General features: G+C 58.4%; 1 protein-coding gene across 1 annotated transcript; it reads right to left on the reverse strand.

The window, feature by feature from the left end:
* Positions 1-1,194: 1,194 nt before the first annotated feature.
* On the reverse strand, positions 1,195-26,804 carry MAP2K3 (mitogen-activated protein kinase kinase 3). Its single transcript, XM_012651421.1, has 12 exons — positions 26,542-26,804; positions 15,334-15,400; positions 14,904-14,952; positions 13,785-13,898; positions 13,396-13,515; positions 12,075-12,191; positions 11,232-11,283; positions 9,991-10,118; positions 9,389-9,466; positions 3,916-4,055; positions 2,839-2,884; positions 1,195-2,254 (listed from the first exon to the last, which is right to left on the reverse strand). The coding sequence occupies exons 1-12, from the start codon at positions 26,588-26,590 to the stop codon at positions 2,171-2,173; spliced, it is 1,044 nt and encodes a 347-aa protein (XP_012506875.1). The 5' UTR covers positions 26,591-26,804; the 3' UTR covers positions 1,195-2,170.

Genomic DNA, 26,804 nt, shown 5'->3' on the forward strand with positions numbered 1-26,804 from the left:
CAGGCGAGGCCCTGGAAGACCTGCCTGAGGAGGTGGCATGGGAGACCCAGAATGGCCAAGGGGAGCAAACCACAGGAAGACGGGGAGGGGGTGTTCTAGGCAGAGGGTGGGGTCAGCACAAAGGCCCTGAGGGAGGGAAACAAAGCTCTCTGAAATTGTTGAGCCCTGAGCCAGGGTAGGATGAACGAGCAGAGGCCAGTCCCAGACAGGGCTGGAGGACGGGAAGTGCTGGATGGAGGGTGGGAGAGGCAGACCCCTGGAGACTGGCGCCCTCCTCCTGGGAACACACCCTAATTCTCCCTGGAGGCCCAGGGAGGCCCTGCTCTCCGACATGGGTGCGGTGGGCTGACTCCTGGTGGATCTGAGCCTCACTGGCCACATGAGCATGTGACCCGTCCCTAGTCCCAGCCCTGGGACTCTGGGTGGAGCTCTGGGTCAAGTTGCTGGGCTGGTGGGAGCCCCTGGGTCCTGACTTGTCCCCATGCAGGGAGCGTGAAACTGAGCTTAAGGTGGACACAGTCTTTCAGGACACAAACCAAGCTCCCAAATCCAGCAGCGCCTGAAGCCAGACACTCCCACCCACATGAGCAAATTCCCTTCTGCCCACATCTGATGGAGGGTTTCTGCCCCAGCCCACACCTCAAGGTCACAGTGCCAGACTGGACCTTGGCAAGGAGACCTTCATCGAGCTGCCCCCACTCCCCTCAGACCTTTCTCCAGGGGGCTACCACCTGTTCTTGAGCCTCAGTTTCCCCATCTTATAAGCTGTGTGGCTTTGGGCAAGTTACCTCAACTCTCTGGGTCTGTTCTTTCACTTGCAAGTGGGGGGGGGGGGGGTCACATAACATCCTCAATGTGGTGGTCATGTCCAGCCCTGGGCTATCACTCTTCCAGGACAGTGGGACAGCTGGCTGCCACCAGGGAACTGGGCCCGTGTTCTCTGTTCAGCATCCAGCACAGGGTCTGGTGCCTGCGTGGTCACAGAATGTTACCTCGTCACAGCCCTCTGGGAGCCTCGGTGTCCTCAGATGTAAAAGGACCTGTCAGATGCAGGGGCCAGTGGCCCCCACTATCCTGAGCACACGGCCCTGGCCCTGGCCCAGAGCCCAGGGGTGCTCGTAGGGGCCACAGGCTTTGCCCGAGGAAGACGGGCTTGTGCTGTCACACACAGTCTCACACAGCCTTTTGTCCCCCTTTTTTTTTTTAAATTAAAACAGCAACCAGGAAACTGCCCCAACCCACCAGGGAGAGGACCCAGGAAGGGCAGTCCTGTCTTCAAAAAAATATATTTTCTTTTTTGTTTGTTTGTTTTTAAAACACCACCAAAGCAAATCCACAGCCCCTGTCGAGCTGGTCCCCAAGGAGAGCGAGCCCGGAAGGCCCCTGGTACCTCTCCAAGCAGAGACCTTGGGCCCGTCCCCTGGACCCAGCCCGAGCAGAGGGCAAATCTCAGCCTGCTGGGGCCGTGGTGGGGGAAAGCGATCAGCTCCAAACCACACAAGAAAAACCAGCTAGACCCACAAAGCGAAAGAGAAAAAACCAGAGGATAAATTACAAAAAACAAAAACAAAGAAAAGTTGAAACAACGCCCCTAGAGTCAGGCAGGACTAGGTGACCCTTAGAGGCCCTGTTTGCCAGTGCTGTGGGGAGGCCTGGGTGGCTCACGGCATCTCCCTTGTGGGAGTCTTGGGGGGATTCACGTGGCTCACCCCCCTACTGTGTCCCCTGCACCAAAGCCAGGACAGAGGTGTGGCCACTCTGGCCCAAAGTGTGCAAAGTCTATTCGGTTGAGAGCTAAAAAAAATATGTACAACTTGGGTGGCATCCAGGCTGGGCAAGGCAGCAGACTGTCCACACGGGCACCGGCTGCTTCTCTGTGAGGGGCAGCAGCATCCGGCAGGAGGCATCCAGGCCCCCTAAGTCCAGCAGCTGGAGCCTTGGGGGCCTCAGGGCACCAGGGCAGAGGCACTGGTGGGATCCGAGCCCCCAACAGTCTGGTTCTTTGGCACTTGGGACAAACGGCTTGTTGCAGAGTCAGGTGGGAGCAGCCCCCTCAATTCCTCCCGGGAGCCCAGAGCCAGGATGGCAGCAGCTTATGGGTGTGGGCAAGCACTGCCCCCGCAGAGGGGCTGTGGGGTCCCAGGGCCAGGAGAGGTCCAAGGGCCAGCCCCTACGAGTCCTCTCCCAAGATCTCTTTCACGAAGGCAGCAATGTCCGTCTCCTTGGTTTTGTGCAAGGTGAAGAAGGGGTGCTCCTGGGGGGCGACAGAAGGCAGCCGCTGTGAGATGGGGAGGGAGAGGTGTCCCCCCCCACAGCCAGCCCAAGCCCCCAAGTGCTGCTCCTGCCTGGCAAACTCCTACTCATCCTTCTATACTTCCACTCCCAGGACGCCCTGCATGACTGTCAGAGATGGCGTTTAGGCTCCTCCTTGGCCCTCCTGTAGTCACCCTCCAGCCATACCAACCTCCCTTTTCCCCACATGTGCCTCACCTCTGCCTAGGCTGGACCTTCCACCTGGAATGCCCTCTCCACCCTGCCCTCCAGCAGCAGATAACCCTGATCCATCCCTCTAGGCTCAATTCAAATGGTGCCTCCTCCATTCAGCCTTCCCCATGCCACTCTCGGCCACTCTTTCCCACCCTGCCACAGCACTGCCTGTGCACCCTGTCCAGTGCCTGCTGTGCAGCAAGGAGAAGGGACCAGGTATATGAGTGAACAAGTGACCAAGGTCCTAAGCAGTTGCCCACATGTTGGGATGTAGCCCTCGCCCCAGAGAGCGCCACCCAGCCGCTGACCAGCAGGCAAGAGCAGGGCAAGCACCTTCCCACCCGCACTCACCATCAGCTCCAGGTAGCTCATGCGCTCCGCAGGGTTCTTCCTCAGGCTAGGACAGAACAGAGCAGCTGAGGCCAGGCTGGCGCAGAAGAGTGGGCCCAGCCTCTCCAGGCCGGCCAGGCGGGCTGGGCTTGCCCCGGATTGGGCAGCAGGGCACACGTGCTCCCAGGGCTCAGGGAAGAGGGGGCAAGACCCACCCGGGGGTCTCCCAGGATGGAGGGAGCAGCAGTTTCTCTGGCTCTTAGAGTCTTAGTTTTCTTGTCTCCATGGTGGTCCAGGGACTTTCCACGATGCCAACACAAACACGCTACCGAAACGCGGTGCCTGACCACCCCTTACTGGCATCCTCAGTCGAAGTGGAGACTCCTTACCATGAGTCCTGGGGGGGCCACTAAAAGGGGTCAAGCTAACCGGTGACTCTGTTTGCTGAGCTCATCTGTTTTTAGTTTTTCTTATTTTCTAATAAAAGAAACAAAGGCTACAAATTTTCCTCTCAGTATCTCTTTGACCACAATACACAGATGTTGATATGTTCTCATTGTCTTTCGCCTCTAAATAATTTGTAATTTTATTTTTTAAATCCCTTTCGTACCTAAGGAGTTATTTAAAAGAATTTGCTTTTAATTTCCACACAGCTTTTTCCTTTTCAGATATTTATTTCTTATTCTACTTAACTACAGCCAAAGAACATGGTCTGTATGACTTTGCCTTTTTCCTCATTTCCTCTGTAACCCCAAACATGATTAATTCTTATAGGGCTTCCATGGGCATTCTTTAATTTGGTACAAAGTTCTAGACGTCAATAAAAGCAACCTTGTCTGTTATGTGTTCAAATCCTCCACAAGTTTTTTTTTTTTTTAATCTACCTAATCTGTCCATTTCTGGAGGGATAGTATTAAAATCTCTCACCAAGTCCACAAGTTTTGTCAAATTCTCTTCATATTCTGCCTCATATATTTTGATGCCATGTTGTTTGGGGTTTATTTGCTGAAGGAGCAGGGGATGAGGCCCAGGAAGGAGCTCCGATCTGGCCAGGGCAGGGAGGGGTCTGACCAGGGCTCAGAGGCGCCAGAAACTCACCACTGTGCAGTGAAGTCCACAAACTCGGGGGAGAAGTGGTCAGCTGGGAGCTGGGGGGATGGCTCCTCCACCACCTGCTTCAGCTGCTGGAATGGGGTCCCCCAGGATTCGTAAGGGAACCGTAGGATGGCCATCTCGATCTGCAGTGGGGACAGCAGCAATCGTGGGATGAGCAGGCCCCACAGCCATCAAACGGACCCACATTCTGCACCCAGAAGCCAGGGTGAGGGGGAGCCTGCCATCCTGGCATCTAGAGCCAGGCCAAGAGGCAGGCCGAGCGGTGGCCGTAGCTGACCTCCCCGACCCACCGCGGCAGACTGACCGCGAGATCCGGGGGTGCCGGCACTCGGCTGCTCTGACCCAGCCCAGGCTGGGGCTGTGCTGACCACCACCAGGCTTCCAGACAACCTGAATTCAGAAGACTTCACCCAGGCTGCAGCAGAACTGGAAAAGCCTCGGGAGCTGGCAGCCACAGGCCACCTTCCCGCAAGGCAGCAGTTGGCAAAGCAGCTCAATTAGACAGGTCTTCAGGTCGCAGGTCATCACTAGCCTCCCCTGCCTGCTGTTTCCCCGCCCAGGACGTGAACGTCTGCTGTCATAACCGTGGGCTGTGGTTTGACAGAGGAGGTGAGCAGGAGCCAGTTCTTACACACACTCTCCCCAAGGCTGAGAGGAACAGGAGCCCGTGAGGCTGCGTCACCCTCGCCGCGGTGCGTCCGGCCTCCTCCTCTGTGGAGCCCCCAGCGCCATGCCCCACGGCTGCCCTCCACCCCATCGCTGTTTCCGCGCATGACACCGGATAGACCGGCTCTGCACCCACCCCAGGCTGCTACCCCGTGCCCGCCTGCAGCGTGTGGGGAGTCAGCTGTGGAAGAGACTGGCTCACAACCAGTCTGGGCTGATTTTGACTGCTGGACGGAAAAGGCAAATCAGGTCAGCCCAGGCCCCTGCCTGGAATAGCAGAGCAATTCTGGGGTTCCGGCGCAAGGCCCCTCACTGACAGGCCGTAATCACCCTAGTGAGCAGAGGAGACCTTAGCTCAAACACATGCTTCGTGTTGGCAACTGGCACCCAAACAGATCACCAATTACCATGTGAAGAAAGGACCCTCCCATGAGGCTAAAGGCCCTTGGGGCCAAGACACAAACGTGCCCACAGACAGAGAACACACTGGGTGCAGGGCAGGTGTTCACAGGACAAACCCACCGACTCAGGGTGCTTCTCTTAGACCCTCCGCTGACTCCAACATGCAGAAATGACGACTCTATAGGAGCTGCCCGAGAAGGACTGGCTACCAGAGTTTATGATAAGAAAAACAGAAAAGTTCCAAACCCTCAACCTGGTACTCCCTTTTCTGACGTTTTTTTCTAAAGAGGTCAAAAAATGAAAAACAAAAACAGCCTCTGGACACAAAGATGTGCCATACGGTGTTATCTGTCATAGGAAATACTTAAAGAGCAGCCCAGATGTCCTGCACCAGGGACCGGCCCCACCAGGGGCAAGAGCCTGCCCGAGCACGACCCAGGCCCATTCTGGGTGATTCCCGTTGATGTCCTGTATCGTGTGCAGTCAGTGGGAATAAGCCAAGTGCCAGACTGCTCCCAGGGGCTGTCCACAAGGATGGTGGTGACTAAGGCCAGAGCCCCTCCTGGAGGGACGTGCCTGACCCTGTTTAGTTGCTCCACCAGGATGGCCGAGGACTTCAGATGGAAAGAAAAAATCAGAATCAAGTGAACATCCCACATCAGGGGGCCAGCTGAGCGCACAGTGGCAGATGGTTATGGAAGCTTTGGAAGCGATGCCTACAAGGGTTTATTATAATTCAGAGAAATATGAACACCATGTAATACTAAGTGAAAATGCCAAAATAAAAAATATGTTTTTTTAAAAAGAATCAACACACAAGTCTACAAGGAGATGCACGGTGTTGGCACTGGCAATGGGGAGAAGAGGTGTGTCGTCACATAGACTACAGTCATGCCCCACTCCCAACTTTGCGTCCATATTTTTATGCTGGTTTTCCATTACTCTTGTAACTTGCAAGGCGGGAAACCTAACCTGCACCACAGCAGCTCGTCTGCAAAGTGGCCACCACTACTTCTCCTTGCGTGTGCTTGCCAGTCCTCCCATTAGGCAGGCAGTATGCCCTCCCCTTGAACGTGGCGTGCCTCTGACTTGCTCTGACTGATACCATGAGGCAGAAGCAATGCTGTGCCAGTTCCAGGCCTATCACTTAAGGGGACTTCCCTTTCAGAAGGAAGCCAGCCACCAAGAAAGGCTTTCTAAAACAGAAGCTCCAATGCAAAGCATAAAAAATTATACTGACACCACCATGCTGTGAGGAAGCCCAATGTGAGGAAGTCACATGCAGAGGCCATGGAGAGGAGCCCCACATTTGTATGGCCTTCTTGGACCTTCTAGCCCAGGCCAGCTGTGAGCCCAGCCAGTGCCACGTGCAGCAGAAGAATCACCTGGCTGAGCCCAGTCCAGATGGCAGAAACATGAGAAGCAATGAACTGCTGTTGGTTTAGGTCACTAGGTTCCAGGGTGGTGTTGCTATGCAGTATTTTATAATTGAAATGTGTGCTTAATACACACTTGTCCAAGTTCCACCAGAGAAAACACAAGGTCACAGGTCATGGTGGGTCCCCAATAATGGTGATGGATAGACAGATGGAAGGAATGCAGGGAGAAAGGAAGGGAGGGGGAACAGGGGTGTGTGTTATGTGTGAGGTGGTCACAAAGGGGGTCTCTAACAACCAACCAGCCCTGTGTAGTCTGTAAATACAGCAAGAACTTGTTCTGTTTACTTTCTAACTCAGGAGTTGGAAAACTCTTATCTGCAGGTATGCTACCTGCCTTCAGACTTTGAATATTCACCTCCACTTCAAAAAGGAAAAAGTGATCATTGAAAAATGGTATGTCACCAGTATTAAGGAAAATTGAAGGTATCACCTAATTCTAGCTCCCTGACAAAATTGTTACGATTTTGATTCTTCCCTAGTCATTGTCTACAGATACCCAGTTAATAAAGTTATAGCCATTACACGTTATGATAATGATGTGTAACAGCAGTGTCAGTAAGATCCAAAATACCTATATTGACCCCATACTCCAACCCACCCCTCCTCTGACCTGCCTCCGCCCATCTCCCCTCCAGTCTGGACCCCCAGCCACACACACCTCCAGCCTTTGCTCCTGCCCTCCCTTCACCGGGCTGCTCTGCCCTCAGACCCCCGCAGGGTGCCCTCTTCACAGGCCAGTTCCACACCTCACATCTGAACAGTGGCCCTTCTACCTGTCCCCAGAGCCACCCCCACCTGTCTGACTCTTCTCTATCCTAGAGGCATAGTAAAAAAGTTCCTAAAACCCTTGGAATTTCTCGAGTGACAGGAGCATCTTTTGTTATCCATGAAGGACCCCTTGGGAGACACCAGAGTTCATGCTAATGAGGTGACTTGGGGTGACTTAGCCTCAGGATGGGGCTGGTCACCAAAAAGCTCCAGTGGTCAGAAGGTGGGAACTCGGCCTCATTGGCCAATCTTGGAGGGGCCTGGAGAGGAGGAAGCCCTGTGAAAGTTCTGCTTGAGCTCCGAGAGTGTGCAGGCAGCGAACAGGTGGAGGTGTGCAGCCTGGTGGGCCCAGGGAGGACACAGAAGCTCCACCCCCCGACCCCCATGCATCTCTTCTGTTCAGCTGTGCTGGAGTTCGTTACATCCTTTATGATAAACCAGTAAACACAAAGTGTTTTCCTGAGTTTTGTGGGCAGTTCTAACAAATTATCAAACCTTAGGGGGGGTTGTGGGGACCCCTAGTTTACATTCGGTCGGTCAGTAGTATGCAAGGTCCAGGACTTCTGACCGGCCTATGACCCTGGTAGGTGGTGGGGCGGGGGTAGTCTCGTGGGACTGAGCCCTGAACCTGTGGAGTCTGTGCTAACTCCAGGTAATTAATTAGTGAACAAACTGAACTGAATTGCAGGGCATCTGGTTGGGTGTCTGGAGAACCTAAAAATGGGTTGTTGGTGTTGGAAAACTCCCCAACGCCCCTTCTCACCATGTCTCTTACTGATTGACTTTGTCTGACTGCCCTGTCCCCCCAACACCAAATCGCCAAAGGGACTGGAGGCAGGCAAGAATTTCCCCGGGCCAGGCTCTCCCCTGGGCAGGGAGGTGCTGACACCCAGGACGCTACCCGTTAGTCCCAAGGGGTGGGATGGGGAGTGGGGCTGAAGCCCACTTGGGTTGGCCAAGTCAACTGGACTGACTCGCAAATGGGTGTGGCCACTAGGAGGGCTATTATCTTTCTGTGTGCCCTTGTCTCTTGCACAACTTTCCAGTACTGGCTGGGGGGACACATCCTAGCAGTTTTCCTATCCCTTCAACCCATTCTCCACACAGGCACCAGAGGAAGCTTCCTAAAATGGAAGCTCCACCCAATGCAAAACATAAATAAATAAACAAGCCTCGACCCACAGACACAGGAAGGGGTGGGGGTCCTGCTACGCTGTTCTGGAAAGAACAAGAGGTCCTCGGGTGCATCCCACCACCTGGACTTCAGCTGGGCCTGTCCCTATCCCACCCTACCCCAGCCAGGGGGGTTTCAGCCTCCAAGGCCCAGGACTGAGAAGTCCCACCCACCCGTCCTACCATGCCCAAGGTAATGCACCAGGACCCTGCAGGCAACACACTGCTTGCTGTGAAAAGTTTTTGGAAAGATTTTTACCATTTTGCTTTTGAATTATTTGCATACTAGGAGCTCATTTAATTTGGTATTGGCTGTGACGAACACCAAGATCTCTGGGAGAAAAGTCTAGTGGCTGACTTAGCACAAAATGTGAAGAACTTTCATGATGAGTAAACCTAACCATTAAGGAGGGGATAATGTCACTTACAGACATTCCCCTAATAGAGAGTAATTTGTTTTTCTTTTTAGAGACAGGGGTCTCGGGGTCTTGCTATGTTGCCCAGGCTGGAGTGCTGTGGCTATCCACAGGCAAGACCATATAAATAGATAATTTTTTTTTTGAGACAACGTCTCGCTCTGTCACCTGGGCCAGAGCACAGCAGTGTCATCATAGCTCACAGCAACCTCAAACTCCTGAGCTCAAGCGATCCTCCTGCCTCAGCATCCTGAGTAGCTGGGACTACAGGTGCTTGCCACCATGCCCGGCTAATTTTTTCTATTTTCTGTAAAGACAGGGTCTCACTATGTTGCTTAGGCTGATCTCCAACTCCTGGCCCAAACAATCCTCCTGCCTTGGCCTCCCAAACGGCTGTGATGACAGGTGCGAGCCACCGTGCCAGGCCAATAAGTGATTTTTGATGGCACACTTTCTTCTCAGATTTTGAAGCCAACACTTCTCTCCAGGACCTAAACTATTTGATGGGGCTGCCAAAAGCTCATAGGCCCAGACATTTCCCCACCCAGCCCCACCCAACCAGCAAGGGCTGCACCCAGCCCCAGGTGGTACCATGGTGATGCCGAGACTCCAGACGTCGGACTTGACATTGTAGCCCTTCTGGTTCAGCTCTGGATTGATTCTCTCAGGCTGCAAGAGGGACCAGGGTGGTGTGAACACCCACCCCAGGGTGAGGGGCCAGGTGGGGGCCACCTGAGTCTCCCCCAGCCAGCCCTTGCCTCCCCATCCCCAAACTGATGCTTGTCTTGCCCCACCTGCTACATGACAGAGGAGGAAACTGAGGCAGGTGAGGGCCACGGTCATGCTTCGAAGGCCCAATCCTTGCCTCGTGGCTACCCTTGCGGGGGAGGGCCCAAGGGTCCCCATCTTCATGACAACAGGGCTGGAGTGGGGCCTGTACAGACCTCGAGTCTCCTCCGTAGGGGTGGTCCACAGAAGTTATCATCCAAATGGGGCACTTTGGGGGTGGGTTAACCACAGGAGGGGCTGTGTGGGCAGCCGGCACAGGTCGCCCCGCTGTGGCAGGGAACGCAGCTGGCAGAGGCCCTGCCTGATGGACAGTGGGCACGGCCGGGGAGGCCACGGCTGGGGCTGGGCAGTTTCCTCAGGTCCTGTCCTCTCCTGAGCCTGGGGTAGGTGCGGGGACCACTCACAGCCATGTAGGGCTTGCAGCCAGCGTCCATTGTCTTGGCCACGGAGTCCACCAAGTAGCCGCTGATGCCAAAGTCACACATCTTCACATGGCCTTCCTTGTTGATGAGGACGTTGGAGGGCTTCACGTCTGCCGGGCGGGACATGCTTCTCTCAGCCCGTGCTGGTGTGGTCCCGAATGGAGGTGGCACCGCACCCCCATTTCGAGCTGCCACCCTCATGCACCCCTCTCACAGCCACTGTGCAGGTCCCACCTGAGCCCCAAGGGCTGGGCAGGAGAACCGGACAGTGAGAGCTGCTGCGCCAGCCCATGGCTGCCAGCCCCTGCCACCAAGGCAGCAGTGCCTGTGTCCACCACCTCACTCTGGACCCGAGGTCCAGCGAGGGCACAGCATGCCTGGGTTATGGGGGCCCCAGATGCAGGCAGCAGGGTGGTTAAAGTCCCAGAGGTGAGATCTTCGTGTGTGGACACGGAGCCTCCCCAGACTCCCGGCAGAAGGCCAGTCCAGCAAGGAATCTCCTGGGAATGAGCACACGACACGCAGCGGCCACACGCTCTCTGTGGGGACAAGTATAAAGGCCGACATGCGCAGAAAAAGGGCTGGAACGTTCCATGCCAGCTGCCAACTGCAGTGACCTGGGCGGGGGCCGGGGTGACACAGAGTGGTCACAGGGACTCAGCCTCACTCGTTTCTCGAAGAGCAGTAAGTACGGAAAGTGGACTCAGCAGGGAAGAGCAAACCACAACCAGGCACGACCCGATGAGCTCGGAGCATCCAGGCCGAGGGAGAGAACAAGACCGACCCACGGTGGGAGCGCCGGACTAGCGGCTGCCTCAGGGTAAGGGCAGGGACCCAAGAGAAGGTTCTGGGCTGGGACGGGGGAACAGGGGAGGCATCCTGCATCTTGGCAGGGAGGTGGTTCCAGGGTTATGACTATCGGATTCATAGAGCGTACTTGACTCCACGCATTTCATGGTTTGTACACTATACGTCAAGACAAAACCAGCCAGTCTTTCTCAGGACCGAGGGCGCCCCAGCCCCCGCTCCCAGAACCAGCAAACAGGGGAAGTGGCCATGCAGGCAGGTGGAAAGTGGCCTGGACCGCGCGAGCATGTCACAACCTATCGCCTCCCTGAGCCTCACTTTGCTCATCTCCGAAACAGGGAGATGCCCAACCACCCTGCCCGAGAGGCCCCTCCCGCTGGCAGGGCCCCGGCCCACGCAGGTGGACAAGGACCCACCTCTGTGGATCACCGACAGCTTGCTGTGCAGGTGCTCCAGGGCCCTCACGATCTGGCGAGGAGAGAGACAGGGCTGTTGTTAGTCCTGGTCACATCAACCATGACAGAGCAGCAAGACCCCCTGCTCCCGCCACGCATGCCCAGCCCCTCCGCATCCCAGGCTGTGTGCAGACTCTCGCGGCCTCCTGCCTCCTCTCTCCCTACCAGCATTCGGCTCTTCCTGGGTAAAACCCAGCCCTTCGGCAGCCGCCTCACAGCAGGGCAGCCATCTACCTGCCTGGAGCCACCCCCTCAGGAAGCTCAGTGGGGAGCCTGAGGCATGGGTATGTTTTACACATTTCCAGATGCAATCAGGATTGAGAACCACCCATATCATTGATTCCACTTCCCCTCTTCCTTTGGCTGCTGGGATGCTCAAGCTCAGTGTTACAGGCCCTTCTCTAGAACCAGTTAGACTCAAAAAGCAAACACTGTGGATGCTAATCTTTCCACCGACTTCGCCTGTGCCTCTGCGAGCTGCCCCACGGCATGTTTAGTATGAGCCCTGCAGTAAATACTAAGCTCCTCTTTAAAAGTGGCCTGAACTAGAGAGTCGCACTCTAAGGCCTGGAGCCCCAGATCTGCCAAACCCATGGGGCTCCAGGAGCCCCAGGCCCTGGGGTCTCCTCAGCAAGGAGGCTTTGGTCTGGGGTGAAGGAGGTGGACTCTAGGGAGCAGTCACTCAGGGGCCACATGGGGGCCCAGCTCTGCCCAAGACACCACCACACAGGTGATGCCTCCTAGGCAGGGCTGGGCCTCCACCACACACCTGGAACCGCAGCCCTCCCAGGCTTGGCCACTTACGGACACAGCAACCTTCCCGAGGATGTCCTCTGGAATCGTCATGTTTTTATCCAGCACCTTCCGGTAGAATTTGTCCAGGGATGTGTCCATGAGCTCCATGCAGATCCACACATCTCCCTGCGGGTGGCATCCAGAGCCTGGCCAGACGCTCCTCCGCAAGGCCACGCAGCCTTCCCAGGGCCAGCCCCGGCCGTGTGCCCGCCCACTCAGCCCACCGTCCATGAGCGCCCAGCTCCTCCGCCTGTCTGCGTCCCTCCACCTTCCGGCCCTGCCACACTGCCAGGGCACATGCCAGCCTCCCTGGCTCTGCTGCCTTGGCCTCCTCTACCTGACCCCCTAATTCTGTGCCATTTCCAGGGAGGAGGGACTCACACGAAAGCCTGACTGTGTTCCTCCATCAGGGGCTTTCAGGATGTGCTGGAGCCAGCTCCACCCTGCTAGCCAGCCCCGCTGCCCCCGACAGGTGCTCTCGTGCTGCCTGACCCCAGCAGATGGCTCCCTGCCTGTGAGGACCTGCTCCCTCCTCCCCAGCACACACCTGTGGGTCCTCCTGCTGGGGAGGTGAGATAAGGGGCCTAGAGGTGACGCCACAGGGCCCTGGGCCCCTGTCAACTAGGACCCAGCACGCAGAGGGTGCTCAGTGAGTGAGGCTGGGGCAGAGGAGCCCTGACCTCACCCAGCACTGAACTCAGATGCCCACAGACCACCCACAGCTCCTCGAGGGGGTAAATCCCCAGCACAGCCCTTGGCATCCAGCCTGGGCTCTTGGCCCCCCATGCGCCCCCTCCAGCCCTTCCTGCCGCCTGCCCGACTCGGCGGAAGGCAGGTCCATCCTCCAGCTCCCGATTCCTCTCTCACCCCACCTCCTACCCCAGAGATCCAGAATCCCACCCAGAATCTCACACCTCCATGGCCACTCCCGCTCGGAGCCCCCACTCTCCTGGAGGGCTGCCAGGGGACAGCTGCTCCCTCGGGCAGAGCCGAGTGCGGCCCTGGCTGCACACCAGGCCCCAGGCCACATCGTTTAACCTCAACAACTACAGGGCACATACAACCACGGGCCCCGTTTTATACACAAGGGAACCAAGGCCCAGAGCAGGGTGGCAAAAGCCAGGACGCAGGGGTCTAGCTGGGCCGATGCTCTCAGGAGCCTGGCTGTGCTGCCCTTGGGCAGCAGGGAGGGGCTTCGTCTCACTCCCCCGTGTCCCTGGCACCCGGCACGTGGGAGGGGTCCGAATGACGGTGGGCTGCCAGCCGACAGATGGGTTGAGGGGAAGTTCCCAGCCTACCAGCCCCGCACACACCCCCTGCCAGGCCGCACCTCTCTGAAGAGAGCCCCATAGAAGGTGACGGTGTAGAAGCAGTCGACCGTGCGCATGTTGATGTCCAGGTCCATGAGCAGCCGTTTCTGCTCCTGCGAGTTCACAGTGGCCCGGATCCGCTGCAGGGAAGGGCTGTGGTTCAGGGGCCACTACGGCAGCGGTAAGCACCCCTCACAGTGACACAAGGGCCTGGAGCTCAGGAGCCCACAGCCCAGCCTGCCCTGAAAAGCCTGGCCTCACCGCCAGACACAGAGAGGGACAGGGCCCCATGCTAGAAAGTCAACCTGTAGGCTCAGCCCCACACCGCCTCCAGGCAGCCCTCCCAGCTGCCTCCAGGTCCTAGGTGCTCCCTGGCAGGGCAAGGTGGGGCAGGGCAGGCCCTGCTTACCTTCACAGCCATGATGGTTCCGCTCTGGGCATGCCGCACCTTCTCCACCACCCCATAGGCTCCCCGGCCCAGTTCCGAGATGGTCACCAGGTCATCAGCCTCCACCTCAAAGTTCTTGGGGGACAGAAAAGAGAGACAGTCAGTGGCTGCCAAGCCAGAAGCAGGTCCTCAGCCCTCATCCAGTGGAGACAGCTGGAGTAGCAGAAAGAGAAGAGGATGAAGTTGGTCAGATCTGGGCTCAAACCTCGTATCAGCCACTCACTGCTGTGTGACCCTGGGCAAGTCATTAACCTCTCTGAGCCTCACGCTGCCTTCTCTAAAACAGGCACAGCACCAATACCCAGGGGCTGTTGTGAGGTGTAAATGAGATGGCCTATGAAACACCCCTTCCAGCATGGGGCGCTCAAGAGATGCCCTCTCCCTCCCCAGCCACCAGCCAGTTAGAAGGAGTCGTTTTTTTTCAACTGCTGTTTACTGAGCACCTACTATATGTTTCAGGCACTGGCGACACATCAAGAAAACAAAGTCTTGCCCTCAGGGGTTTCCCTCCGCTGGGAGAGACACAGAAAAGAACTAGGCAGGGGAACTGGGCTGCAGGCGGTGAGAGTACCCAGAGGGACATGAGCCTGGGAAGGAGAGGCTCAAGGTGAGGCCTTGGGAGTGGGGGTCTCTGCCGGGAGGGCCTCGGGATGCCCTGAGCCAGGATTCTGGATGGCTGGGGCCCTCCCAAGGCACAGGAGGTGTGTGTGAAAGGCAGAGCCCCAGGCACTGACTCTGAGGGTCTGGTCAGGTCTAAGCGGGCCCAGGGGTCTGCATGTTCAACACACTACCCCACAGGTGACAAGTGCAGGGCCCACAGCCCTAGCTCAGGCCAGAAACCTCCGGGCTGGCTCTGAGCTCACCACGGCCCCGTGAGGCAGGCCAACTGGCCCATCCAGACAGGGGGGTCGGAGAGCAGGAGGCCGGTGGCCACTGCGACAGCGATGCGGAGCGCAAGGCCCTTCTGCAGAGCTCCCCCCGTCTGCACCCACAGTCGCCTCTCCACAACGGCCCCGCGGGGTCAGCTCATCCCATGGTCAGACGCAGTGAGAGGCCCCGCCAGCGACGGCCGGCACCTACTCTGTCTCCGATGGTGATGAAGGTCCGGGAGTCCAGGTTCCGGGGGGGTCTGTGGAGGAAGCAGACCCATGAGCCTCAGAGAGAGCCACGCCCTCCCCCCGGGAAGGAGCAGGCAGGCCTGCACGGCATGAGGTGGGTCCTGGCCAGGGGGCTCATCTCATCGGATGCCAAGCATCTGCTGGGAGCCGGGCGAGGCCTCGCTGCCAGGTGGCCGTGGGCAGAGGCGGGCACGGGATCACACAGCAGTCGGGCGGCGCTTACACGCCCCGCAGCCAGCCCCCAGCCTGGCTCCCGGGGGTGCTGCCCGGGGCAAGACGAGGGGCAGAGCAGACCAACCCCACCTTCCTCTTGGCCCCCTGCTGTCCCCCACCACCCACCATTCAGGAAGCTTTTCCACACTGTGCCCGGGGAGAAACTGAGGCATACTCACGTGGGGTTGGGCGCAGGTGGCTTGGACACGCAAGATATCCGTAAGTCCTTCTTCCTCTTCGATTTTCCTAAAATGGAGAGAAGGCAAGGCATGGGACCTGAGCTCAGGCTGCTCCTGAAACAGCGCCGTTCCCACGCCTGGAGAGCCGAGCACCCCTGCCAGCTGGCCTTCGCCCTGGAGCCACTTGACCCTCCATGTGCCTGCAGGCCACACACGCCCAGCGCCTGTCAGGGTAGGCTGGGTCATCTACAGATGGGCATGGGGAGCAGTTTGGCGGCCCAGGTCGCACAGCCTGGGAGGCAGGGCCGGGTCTGGGTGGCTGAGGCGGTCGCCAGGCCCAGGCACTCCTAACCCATGCGGAAGTCCTGTGCTCTCAGTTTCTGTTATGGGCTGACATGTGTCTCCCCAAAATTCCTATGTGGACCCTGTTACCTCAGAGTGTGACCTCACTTGGAGATGGGGTCTTTGCAGGAGTAATTAAATTAAAACGAAGTCAGTAGGGTGAGCTCTAATCCAGTATGACTGGTGTCCTTCGAAAAGGAGACATTGGGACACAGAGACACACTGAGAGGGAAGAGGAGGTGACGAGACGCAGGGAGAAGACGGCCACCGACACGCCAAGAGGAGGCCCGGGACACACCTTCCCACACAGCCCTCAGAAGGAACTCCCCCACTGACACCTAGATCCTGGGCTGTAGGACAGTGACTCCCTGTGCTGGAGCCCAGCCTGTGGGTACTGCTGGTCCCTGCCCCAACCTGCTGTGCTGACCTGGCCAGTTGCCTGAGGCAGACAAGTTCCCTCCAGCTCCCAGCTTTGTGGCCCATCCCCTCTCTGAGCCTCAATTTCCCCATCTGTCACTCTGCAGCACAGATGCCCACGCTTGCAGCATTGTAGGCGACCCTGGCTGGGTCTTGGGGGGTGTTGTGCCAGACTGGCCTGGGGTCTCCACTGCCCAGGTCCCAGGCCATGACCCTGGCACAGCTCCCACAGGCCTGCATGGACCCCTGCGTCCCTGCGGGCAAACCCCTACCCTCTCAGCCTTAGCTTCCCCATGTGCGCAACAGGGCTGACCCCAAAAAGGGCTCTTGCGGGAAGAAAAGTACAGGAAAAATATGATAAAGAGAATAAGGCATAAGCCTGGGGCCCAGGACAGGGTGGGCAACTTCCTTCCCCCCTCCACGACCCTGCCTGCTCCAGAGGCCACCAGTGCCCCACTGCTCAGATTAGGAAACTGAGCCCAAAGAGAAGCGATCGAGGCCGAGGCCCCACAGTCAGCAGGAAGCAGGGCTGGTGCATGAACCCAGGCCTGCTGCTCCCATGGCCCACCCACTTTCTGGGACGCGTAGGACGGCATCCCCGTCCGTGGGGTGAGGGTTCTGGGCAGCCACTCGCTGTGGTCAAAATGCAGGCGACAGCAGCGAGCTTGTGGCCCCACAGTGCTCCCACGGCTACCACGCCCAGCCGTGCTCAGGGACAGCTTGCTCAACCCTGAGCATGGGCCCTGAGGGCAGAGCTGTTCGATCCCCGCGGTGCAGATGGGGAAACTGAGGCACCCCACGCCCACAGCCACACCCAACACTGTCAGCATCCCCTTGACAGTTCCACCACCAAAGGCACCAGCCTCTGCCGTGCCCACACTGGGAGCTCACCCCCTCCAGGCCAGGCTGTAAGAGGTGGGGGTACCTGAGGGCCTCACCTCATAGGGAAGGGAGAGGTAGGCCCACAGCCCCGCAGGGGGGCACAGCAGGACAGAGCCAGGCCCAGAGCTGGCCCTTGGGGCCTTGTCTCACTCAACCCTGCCTACTGGGCCCCAGTTTCCCCATCTGTGAAGTGTCTCCCACAGCCCTGCCTGCCTGGCCAACAGGAGTGAGAAGTGAGAAGGGGCCCGGCAGGGGCCAGCCGGCACCTGCAGCCAGCACCATCCAGGGGCCTCAAGGCTGTGGGCCTTGAGGGGGATGGGGCTCGCACCACACTGAAGATAAAGATGCCCAAGCCCTGAGGTGGAGCAGGCCGCGATTCCGCCCGAGGCTGCCCTCCAGGCCTGCTCTAGCGTGATCTGCTCTCCCTGCAGGCTGATGCCTGGTGCCCCTTTCTCTCGTCCCCTGTGGAGGTCTTGCCCTCGCCTCTCCCCACAGCACTGGGCAGGCCAGAGTCCTGAAGCAGCCCCTCCCTCAACCCTACCCCTGTGGACAGGCCAGGGGCCCCAGTGTCCACACCTTTCAGGCCAGCTGAGGGAGTGTGGCCAGGTGCCTGGCGCTCAGTACTATGGGGTCAGCATGAATGGGCCCTGGCAGGCAGGCGGGCACATGGATGGAGTTGCCTTACTTAGGGCTGCCCTCTGAAAAAGACACAGCCGTCACCTTACAGGTGGGAAAAGCAAGGATCACAGATGTCAGGGATCTAGCCAGGTGAGGGGCTAGATGGGCCTGAACCCAGGGCCCCGGCCCCAGGTATACAGGGCTTCGCAAGCAGCTGGTGGCCCTATTGTGGCCCATAAATGGACACCAGGGTCATCACCAGCCTCTCCACAGGGGTGAAAAAATCCATCCTAAGTAACAAGAAATGCAGGTATCTTTTACTCTTGACTTGGGGCTTTTTGTAACCAGAATATAAAATGTTTTATGTCAAAAATGGAAACTGTGGAGCCCTGAGCCTTGCTCTCAGCCCTGCAGACCCAGCTCTTTCCTGCTCGGGTGCACGGCGGCACCCCCATCTCTGCTCGTGACCAGCCCTCACTTTCCCCTGGCTCCAGCCTGCCACCTGTCTCATGCCCTGGGATTTGGGGACATGAAATGATGTTCCTCCCCCAGTCACTAGGCCTCAGTTTCCCCATCTGTCAAGGGTAGTTTCGTGTCTGCGCTGGGCTGGGGGGTGAGGACTGTCCTCCTCCAGGCCTGGGAAGCAGGTGTCCTGGCCTCCACACCCACCTGCCTGTCAGGGACTCCAGGCCTGTGTCCAGGAGGGACACAAGCTCTGTGGGGCAGCCACACCAGCTGTCAGAGAGGGCAGGTAAGGCCGCCACAGAGACAGCCCAGAAACAGGCCTCAGGCTGCCTGTGCTGTCGCTGCCTGCCACAGACGTCAGGGCTCAGCCCAGATGGCCAGGCAGCCCAGGGCTGCCCAGGTGCGGCCTGCCCGTCACCACAACAAACAGAGGCTCTCGGGCCGCCACAGGCAACCTACAAGCCTGCCACCTCGGCTCCGGGTGCCACGGTGAGCCCGCGGGCCTGCTCCGGCCTCACCGCAGCCCCCGGGCAGGGAATGAGGAAACTGAGGCTGATGAGGAGAGGCATCTGCGGACGGGGACACAGCTCCTGCCAGGTGCAGTGGCCCTGCACCCATCGCCCCCCACCCGCCCTCACTATTGCTTCAGTGAGCCTCCTTCTCACCGCAGGGCCTCTGCACGTGCTGTTCCCTCTGCCTAAGACACTCTTCCCTGCTGGCGCCAGCCCTGCCTTTTGCCTGTTCTGAGGCCCCCTGACCACACGGCCAGGCCCCTGGTGACCGGCTCTCCCTGCAGCCTGCTGGCTTCTCTTCCATCCATCTCAAGAGTGGCAGGTCTGCAGTCTCACTCCCCAGCCAGAGCCAAGGCCTGGGCTCGACTGCAACCTGCCGCTTCCTGGCTGCAGACCCTCAGGCGAGTGGCCCAAGCCCTGGGTGTCAGGGCCCCACTGTGAAATGGGGATAACAGAGTGACCTCTGGTTGGTTATCAGTGCCATACCTCAGCGGTGCCTGACACAGGAGACTAGACTGGCACAGAGCCTGCAGCTCCAGAGACAAGGCCAGGTGCCGCTGCAGATGACACCTCTGTCCACCCTGTCCGCGGCTCCACCTGGGAAGAGTTTTCAGAGAAGGGTCTGCTGCACCAGGTGGGCTGGAGGAGACATGACCTGTGCAGCCGCACGGTGAGCGCGCGCAGGGGAGCAGACACGAAGGCGGGCCTTTCCGGCCTCGATGCACAAATGCCGATAGACACAGCCGTAAGACAGGGCCACCGCACCCCAGGCCTGGGGAGATTCCAAACAGACTGGGCTGTGCTTCCCTCTCGGGGCTGCCCGCGGGGGCTGGGGAAGACCCCTCCCCACAGCCCCGGCCAAGCCTCCGCTCACAAAGGGAGCCCCCACGCTCCAACCCACGCGGTGGCATCACATGGCTTCCCATGACAAGATTGACGCCTGCTCCTAGTTTACTGTCCCCACACCAACTTTTGGGTATTTCAGGTGCTTCTCCTGGAAAAGTCCTGGACCCATCAGGTAAGGAACCGTGTGCCACCACCGAGGTCCCTCTGTGGGTTGGCCCCCATGACAGGGGCAGCGCCCATGAGCAATACTCGGCCCTCCCGGAGCCTCAGGAGACTAGGGCACTCCTCGTGCTGGGCCGGTGGGCAGGGCTCCCGCAGCTCCCCGCACGGGCCCGCACAAGGTCAGCCGGGCCATCCCAGGCCGCCCAGCTGTGCTGGCAGGGCCACACTGCTGCCCACGCACAACGATAGAGCACCCCTGCTTAACAGATTCTATCTCCGCTCTTAGCATCGTCATTATTATTCAATAGTCTCACAAAGCATGGGGTCAAGGGAGAGATACTTCAAAGGGATTCTTGGTGATATAAATGCAAGCTCACAGCTCAGGTTCAAGTTCAGCACTGCCCAGTCTCACTGCTTCTCACACTCAACAGCAGCCCTGAGGGGTGGCACCAATCCATCCCTTCCTTCAGAGGACACTGAGGCTGGGGAGGTCACACAGGGGCAGGGCAGAGCTGGGTCTGGCAGTTCCTGCAGGCTTGCCCAGAGAGGGTCTGACCGAACCACTCAGGGGTCTGCCCCAGACCACCTGGGATTGGCGGGCTGTGCCAGCAGCAGAAAGCTATGGGTTGACCAGAAGGCCAAGTCAGGTCTCAGACACACAAAAAGACAATGGGGCAGGGGACAGTCTCCAGCCCCAGGCCCAAAGCTGACCCGGACAGCCTCCTGTGCACGCTTCAGCAGCAGCCAACCCCCAGCACCAACGCGGCCCTTCTCACCAGCTGGGCAGCGTGCTCCTCAGCTCCCTTCACACCTCCTGATCACACCAAACCCCTCCACTGACATCCAAGGCCCTTCGCAGCCCTGCCCCAAGGAGGCTGGCCTGCCAGCTCACACCCACAGGCGCATGCGAACCTTAGGACAAGGCTTCAAAGCTGGCGGTATTAGCACAGTGATGTAGATGAGGAAAGTCAGGGCTGCCGGTACAGGCTGAGCACTGCACAACTCAGGGGTGGGTGGGCGCGTGCACTTGATGCAGCAGCAGCAGCAACAGTGCCACGCACCAACTCTGAGCCAGCCCTACACGAGCACTTCCACACATTAATGCGCTGAATCCTTGTGACAACCCTGCAGTGTAAGTCCCAGTACCTCCCTCCCACACATGTGAGGAAACTGAGGCCACACAGCTGTGGGTGGAACAGACGTGCCTGAACTTTGCCAGCTGGCTCCAGCCTCACCCCCACCACAGCCAGGGCTGCCACGTGGACCACGATGTGGACGCCGGCCTGGGGATTCCGCAGAACAGTGAGCTAAAGATACCTCGTGTCCATTAAAGCTCAATTTGTAAAAACAACAAAAAACGAGAATGATTTTGTTGTGGGAGAAAAGAGAGAGATGCAATCCCAGAGGCTTTGGGGCCACAGTAATGTTTGATTTCTGTGGGTCTGAGTGCGCCACCCTGAACTCATTTCGCTTTTATTTTTTAAAATATGGAAGTACATTCTACATATTCTTTTGGGGTCTGTAGATATATTTACAATTTTTTTTAAAAGGAGGGAGATGGAAGGCCCACTTGCCCAGATGGAGCTTGGCCAGGAGGTGTCAGCAGAGCCGGATATAGGCCTGGTGGTGGGCCCAGGTGGCAGAGGGCAGTGCCCGGGACAGGGGACTGGCTGGGAGAGGAGCAACTGGACACAGCCTCCCCAGAGAAGCCACAGCGGCCCCTGCAATGCCAGCTCAGCCATGACCCCCAGAGAGGAACCCCCAGGGCAGGGAGAGGGTGACAGGGAGCTGTGCCTGGGATAGGGATGAGGGAGGAAAGCCTGGTGACCCTCTCTGGAGTCAGCTGTGGCCCAGCTTGGTGTCTGTGAGCTGCAGAGGGTCCCAGAAAGCTGCTGCTGCTTCTGTCCGGCCCTGTCGGGACTTCACGCCCTTGATGTGAAGCTTTCTGGGGTTTCCAGAGCCACTGCTGGGAGGTGGCATCTACAGAGGAGGCTGGGCAAGCAGGCCTGACTTAAGTGGGCAACACTGGGAGGCCCGGCAAGGGGGCGGGGCCTGGGTGGGCCTTTCTACCCCCGTATGGCGGGTGCAGCTCTCTGCCACGGCGCAGCGTCCCGCACGCTGTGACCCAGGTTCTTCCTTGGGGCCCTCCTGAGACACTGGCCCCAAGGCCCTGTGTCCAATCTTGCCCTGCACCCAGCAGCACCTCTCAGCTCGGCCCTGCCACCCACTGACACCCCGATTCAGGCCCGAGCCCCAAAACCACGACCCCAGGCCCTCCTCCTGCTCCCTGGGTGGAGCTCCACACGAGAAGCCACTGCATACCTCGCTCCCTGCAGCCAGTGCCCTGCCTGGCACCGACATGGTTCTACCAGGTGAGGGGCTGGCCTGGGAGGCTGGCCTGGATTCCCTGTCCCATGCTTCCCCTCGTTCATCCAAGTCAGGCTGTGTGCCCAAGCTGGGGGGCAGAGCAGACCTGCAGAGTCAGGCACCCCAGTTCTCAGTTCCCCAATCACCCTCCACAGGAAGGCCCAGGAGGCAAAGGGCAGCCCCTAGCTCCAGTCTGAGGACCAGTGGGGTAACGGGTCCTAATGCCTGGTAAATTCTGGCCAGCATTAAAGGACCCTACAGCCTCATGTCACAGAGCCTACAAGTCCAGGACCTGTTTGTTCACATCCCCACAAACAACAGCCACAACCATAATAATGATAAAATAATAACAGATGTCATTCCTTTGACAAACACTATCTCCAATCTTTACCACTACCCTGCAAGGGAGGGGTGGTTTACTGCCACTTACAGAGGAGGAGACTGAGGGTCAGAGAGGGCATGTGACTTGCCCAGGTAAGGAAACATTGGAGCCAGGATTCAAACCCAGGCCCATCCCAACAGAGTCCAGGCTCCAACCACCCTTGCCAAGGTGTTCGCTGGCTGGGTTCTTTGGGACAGAGGGTAGCCTGCCGGGACCAGTACCCAACACTTAGCAAGTGTGGAATGAGGGTGTCTGCATCCAGATAGGCAGGGTCCCCATTCCCATTCGGCAGGTCAGGAAACCGAGGCTTCTCTTCTGAAAGTTAGGACATGCCCAAGGGACTGAAATCATTTACACAGAGCAGAGAATGGACCAGACGCAACTTGTCTGATGTGACTTCAAAAAAAGGGACCGACCCAGCTACTCAGGAGGCTGAGGCAGGAGGATGGCTTGAGCCCAGGAGTTTGAGGTTGCTGTGAGCTATGATGACACCACTGCACTCTAGCCCAGGCAACAGAGTGAGACAAACTCTATCTCAAAAAAAAAAAGCGGGGGACCGAGCTGAGATTTGAACCCAGGCAGTTAGGCTGCGGAGCCTAAGCCCTTAACTCCTGCACGTCACTGTCTTCTAGGAGCCCAGGCCAGTTCCACCCAGGCTGACCTTGCACTGTCTCTGCTCCTCGCCCTCCCTGAGTCCCCAGCTACACATCTGAGCCTGAGGAGTCCCCTGGGCCAAGGACAGTAAACAGCCACTGCCACCTGCTCCTGCTCCATGAGTAAGAGGAAGCAGAGCCCCTTGCCTAATAGAGGAAGTTCCTAGGTGGGGTGCGGAAGGCCAGGAGAGCCTGCCCAGGGGGTCCCAGCCCAGCCTGAGGTCCAGGAAGGAGCCACCTCCAGTGCTCCAGCTCAGGGCCAGGTGCCATCTGCAGGGCCAGGGCACGTAGCCCCCTCCCACTCACCAGGCCCACGGGCATTGCCCCTTTAAGCTGCGAGCAGCCGGCTGGCATGCCCAGTGGGTGAGTCAGCGCCCAGTGCCCGCTGACTCACCCGCCGGAAGCCTCCACTGCCCCGGTCCTCTCCTCACACAGGCCAACTGAGAACTTTGCTCCCTTCGGGCCCTGAGCCACGGGTTGGCTGATAGAGAGTTTCCTGTGCGTCACACCAGGGTGGGGGAAGTCCCCGAAGTGTCACCCTCCAGTCCTTCCAACAGCCTCTGGCGTCGGGGGTGGGGGGAAGCGGCCACCACAAGCAGGGCCAGGACACAACAGTGCTTCCTGCAGCCTCAGTGTCCCCACTGGCAGTCAGGAGCCATCCGATCACTGTCTGAGCTGTGTGAAGATTAACCATGAAATGCCCCCACAGGTGGCACTCCCAGGGCAGCAGGGTCAGGAGCCACGCTGTGAATAGCAACAGGACACACGTGGCCTGCAGACCTGGACCATGCTGACCACACGTGCCCCTGCCCTTAGCCTCTGACCCCAGCCAGAGATGGCACGTGGGTGGGAAGGCTGGGGGGAACCAGCAGGGCTGTGGGCTTGGGGCCTCATGCACCCACAGAGAATTCCCCAGGCCAGTGACACAGAGGACGGGGCAGGACACCCGCGGCAAGGCAGGAAGCTCAAAGGTAAAGCTCTAGTAAGGTCAAGTGCCAGCCACTCCCTGCTTTGTTTGAATTCCTTTGAGAAGATAGAGAAGAACTGGGTGCTGGGGGCCCAGCACCCAGGATGGGAGGGCACAGGGTGAGGACCCCCACCTGTGGATTCAGTCCAGCTACTCCCCTGTCTGACCTCAGTTTTTCATCTGTCAAATGGGTCAGACTGCAATGAGTATGCAATGTGCCAACTGTAAAGGGCTGTGTACACAAGGCCTCAGTCCATCCTCTAGGGTGGCAGTGGGTGGAGGGAATGCCACCAGCTCAGCTCAAGCATCCAGCACAGGAGTGGGACACAGAGGAGCACCAGGGAGATCACTGTGGGGACACACAGTCCTCGGTGGGACCCTGGCTCCATGTGTCACAGCTGTGTGGCCTCACACAAGGCACCTAATGCCTCCAAACCTCAGTTTCCTCATCTGTAAATGGGTCTATGAGGAATAAATAAGAGAGTGCATGGCATGTGGGAAAAAGCGTGGTAAGTGGGAGGCCTTAGGAATTTTGATGAGGAGCACTGTGGCGCTCCCACCATATCCTTCCCCAGACCCTAAAGAAGCTACAGGGTCCCTGGGTCTTGAGGAGGCCATTGACCCTTCATCCAACCCACCCAACATCATCTGGGACCTGGATCTACAAATTCATCCTGGCCCTCTCTGCAGAGAAGCCCAGAGAGGACAACAGCAGGCCTCAAGCCACAAAGCACCCCACTGCGCTTCCCTACCACATCCATGACCTCTGTCCCTTCACAAGTCTGCAACTCGAGCTTTTATTTTGATGAGGCATTCCCCTGAAATGTCTCCAAAACCAGACATTGCTTTCAACCCCTTCCCCAAGCTCTCCAGAGTGGAGAAGTATCCAATTTCCCGGTTCCCAAGCTCCACGAGGTCTGTGCAGTGCAAGTCCCTCCCCAGCCACCTCCCCCGGCGAGTGCCTCCTGAGTTACTCACAGTGGTTAGGCAATGGTCAGGGATCCGGCCTCCCACTTATGTAAGACATAATTACCCTGCCCACCCGGCTCCAGCCCACAGCCACCAGCCACTGCAGCCACCAGTAGCAGGGGCCAGAAAGGACCCATGCCCCCCCCAGGCCCCGACAAGGGCTTCCACTGCCTGCACCCTTCCAGAGAAGGAGGGAGCTGATGCCTGATTAGGGGCCTGCTAAATGCCCACTGCTAGCTTTCTCCTGCTCCCTCTGCAGCTGCAGTCCCAACAGAGGCAAGACCCTGACCCTGCACTGTAGAGGCCTTTCCAGCAAGAAAAATGGTAACAACAGGATATGCAATGAGTGTCTCTTCCTGAGCACCTATTATATGCCAGGTGCCATGCTGAGCTCTTCACCACCTCAACCACACTTGCTTAAAGCTCTTTAGTATTCACTATCTCATGTCGCACTCTCAATGTCCACAGAAGTAGGTGTGATTACTCCCATTTTACAGATAAGGAAACTGAGGCTCAGAGACCACAAACATCAAGGGGCTTGCTGGGTGAGGCAGCAGCATGTTCAGAGAGCCAGGGGCAGCCCATTCATTACAGCTATGTCCAGTCTGGAAATCTCTCACACAACCCAGCCTACTGAGACTCCAACATACCAAAAACATCCTTTCCTCTTCCTGAAAAAAAAAAAAAAAAAAATCCCCCTTTTGCCCACCAAGTCTCATCCTCCCCCCTCCGCATGACAAATCCTGCTGCCGCCTCCGCCACCTCACAGAAATTTCCAGGAAGGCCGGTAACTTGGGGAGGATGAAGGCAAGTCCCTTGCACAGCCAGCACCCTGGCTTGGCGGCTGGCCCAGATCCCAAGTGGCAGGGACAGGCCTGGGAGCAATCAGCCCTGAAGACACTGAGGCACAAGATGGGGTGAGCTCCCCAAGTGCACAGAAAAGCTTGCAACGCAACACAAGGAGAAGCCAGTAGAGAGGGGGCTGTGCATTAGAGAAGGGTGGGAGGCCTAGAGAGGTTCCCGGAAGACAGGGCTGCAGGATGGGGTGCAGCCCAGCCAGGGAAAGAGCAATGTAGGGCCTACAGGAATGGAGAGAGTTGGGGAAGAAGAGGACGGGGAGTTGTGAAGTGGGGTGCAGCCAGGGCACCCGCATGGGGTACAGTAAGGTCCCCAACACGAGCACCTCTGGAGCCCAGATAGAGAGTCAGAGTTATATCCCAGCCTGGATACAGCCCTGGGGCCCAGGACTGGAAGGGTGCAGCCCAAGGACCCAGGTGGGGATGAGCATGAATCCCAGCTGGGGCCAGCCAAAGGCCGAACACTAGGAGAGTTCCTGTACAGGATGCAGCCCTAAGGCCTAAATGAGGTCAGAGTGAGGTTCTTGACCTGGAGCGAGCTGAGCAGAACAAGGTCCTAGCCTGGGTCCAGCCTGGGAGATCCTGGGCCTGGGTGCAGTCCCAAAGGCTGGGATCGCACACGGGACCCGAACACGGAGGGGTTCTGGGACCGGGAGCTGCTGCCCAGGTCGGAACAAGATCGGGTGGAACCATACAGAGGTCGGGGTTCTCAGCCCGAACCCGGACTGGGCGCGGGGGTCAGGCCGAGGTTCCGGCCGGGCGCACCTACCTTTGGACTGGGGCATGCCGGCGGGCTGGCTCGAGGCAGGAGACTCCATGCTGCAGGCAGGTGCGGGGCGGCGGCGGGGACTAATCTAGAGGACGGCGGGCTCCACCAGGGCCCAGCGAGCTCATGGCTGCGGGCAGACGGCCCGAGCACGGCGACGGAGCAGAGGCGGCGGCGGGGACAGCGACCACAATGCGTCCGCGACAGGCGGCGCCGGAGCTAGACTGAGCAGCGGTGCAGCAGCCGGGGCCGCACGGCGCCGACGC

Source organism: Propithecus coquereli, unplaced genomic scaffold, assembly GCF_000956105.1.
Source record: "Propithecus coquereli isolate 6110/MARCELLA unplaced genomic scaffold, Pcoq_1.0 Scaffold355, whole genome shotgun sequence".
Classification (NCBI taxonomy): domain Eukaryota; kingdom Metazoa; phylum Chordata; class Mammalia; order Primates; family Indriidae; genus Propithecus; species Propithecus coquereli.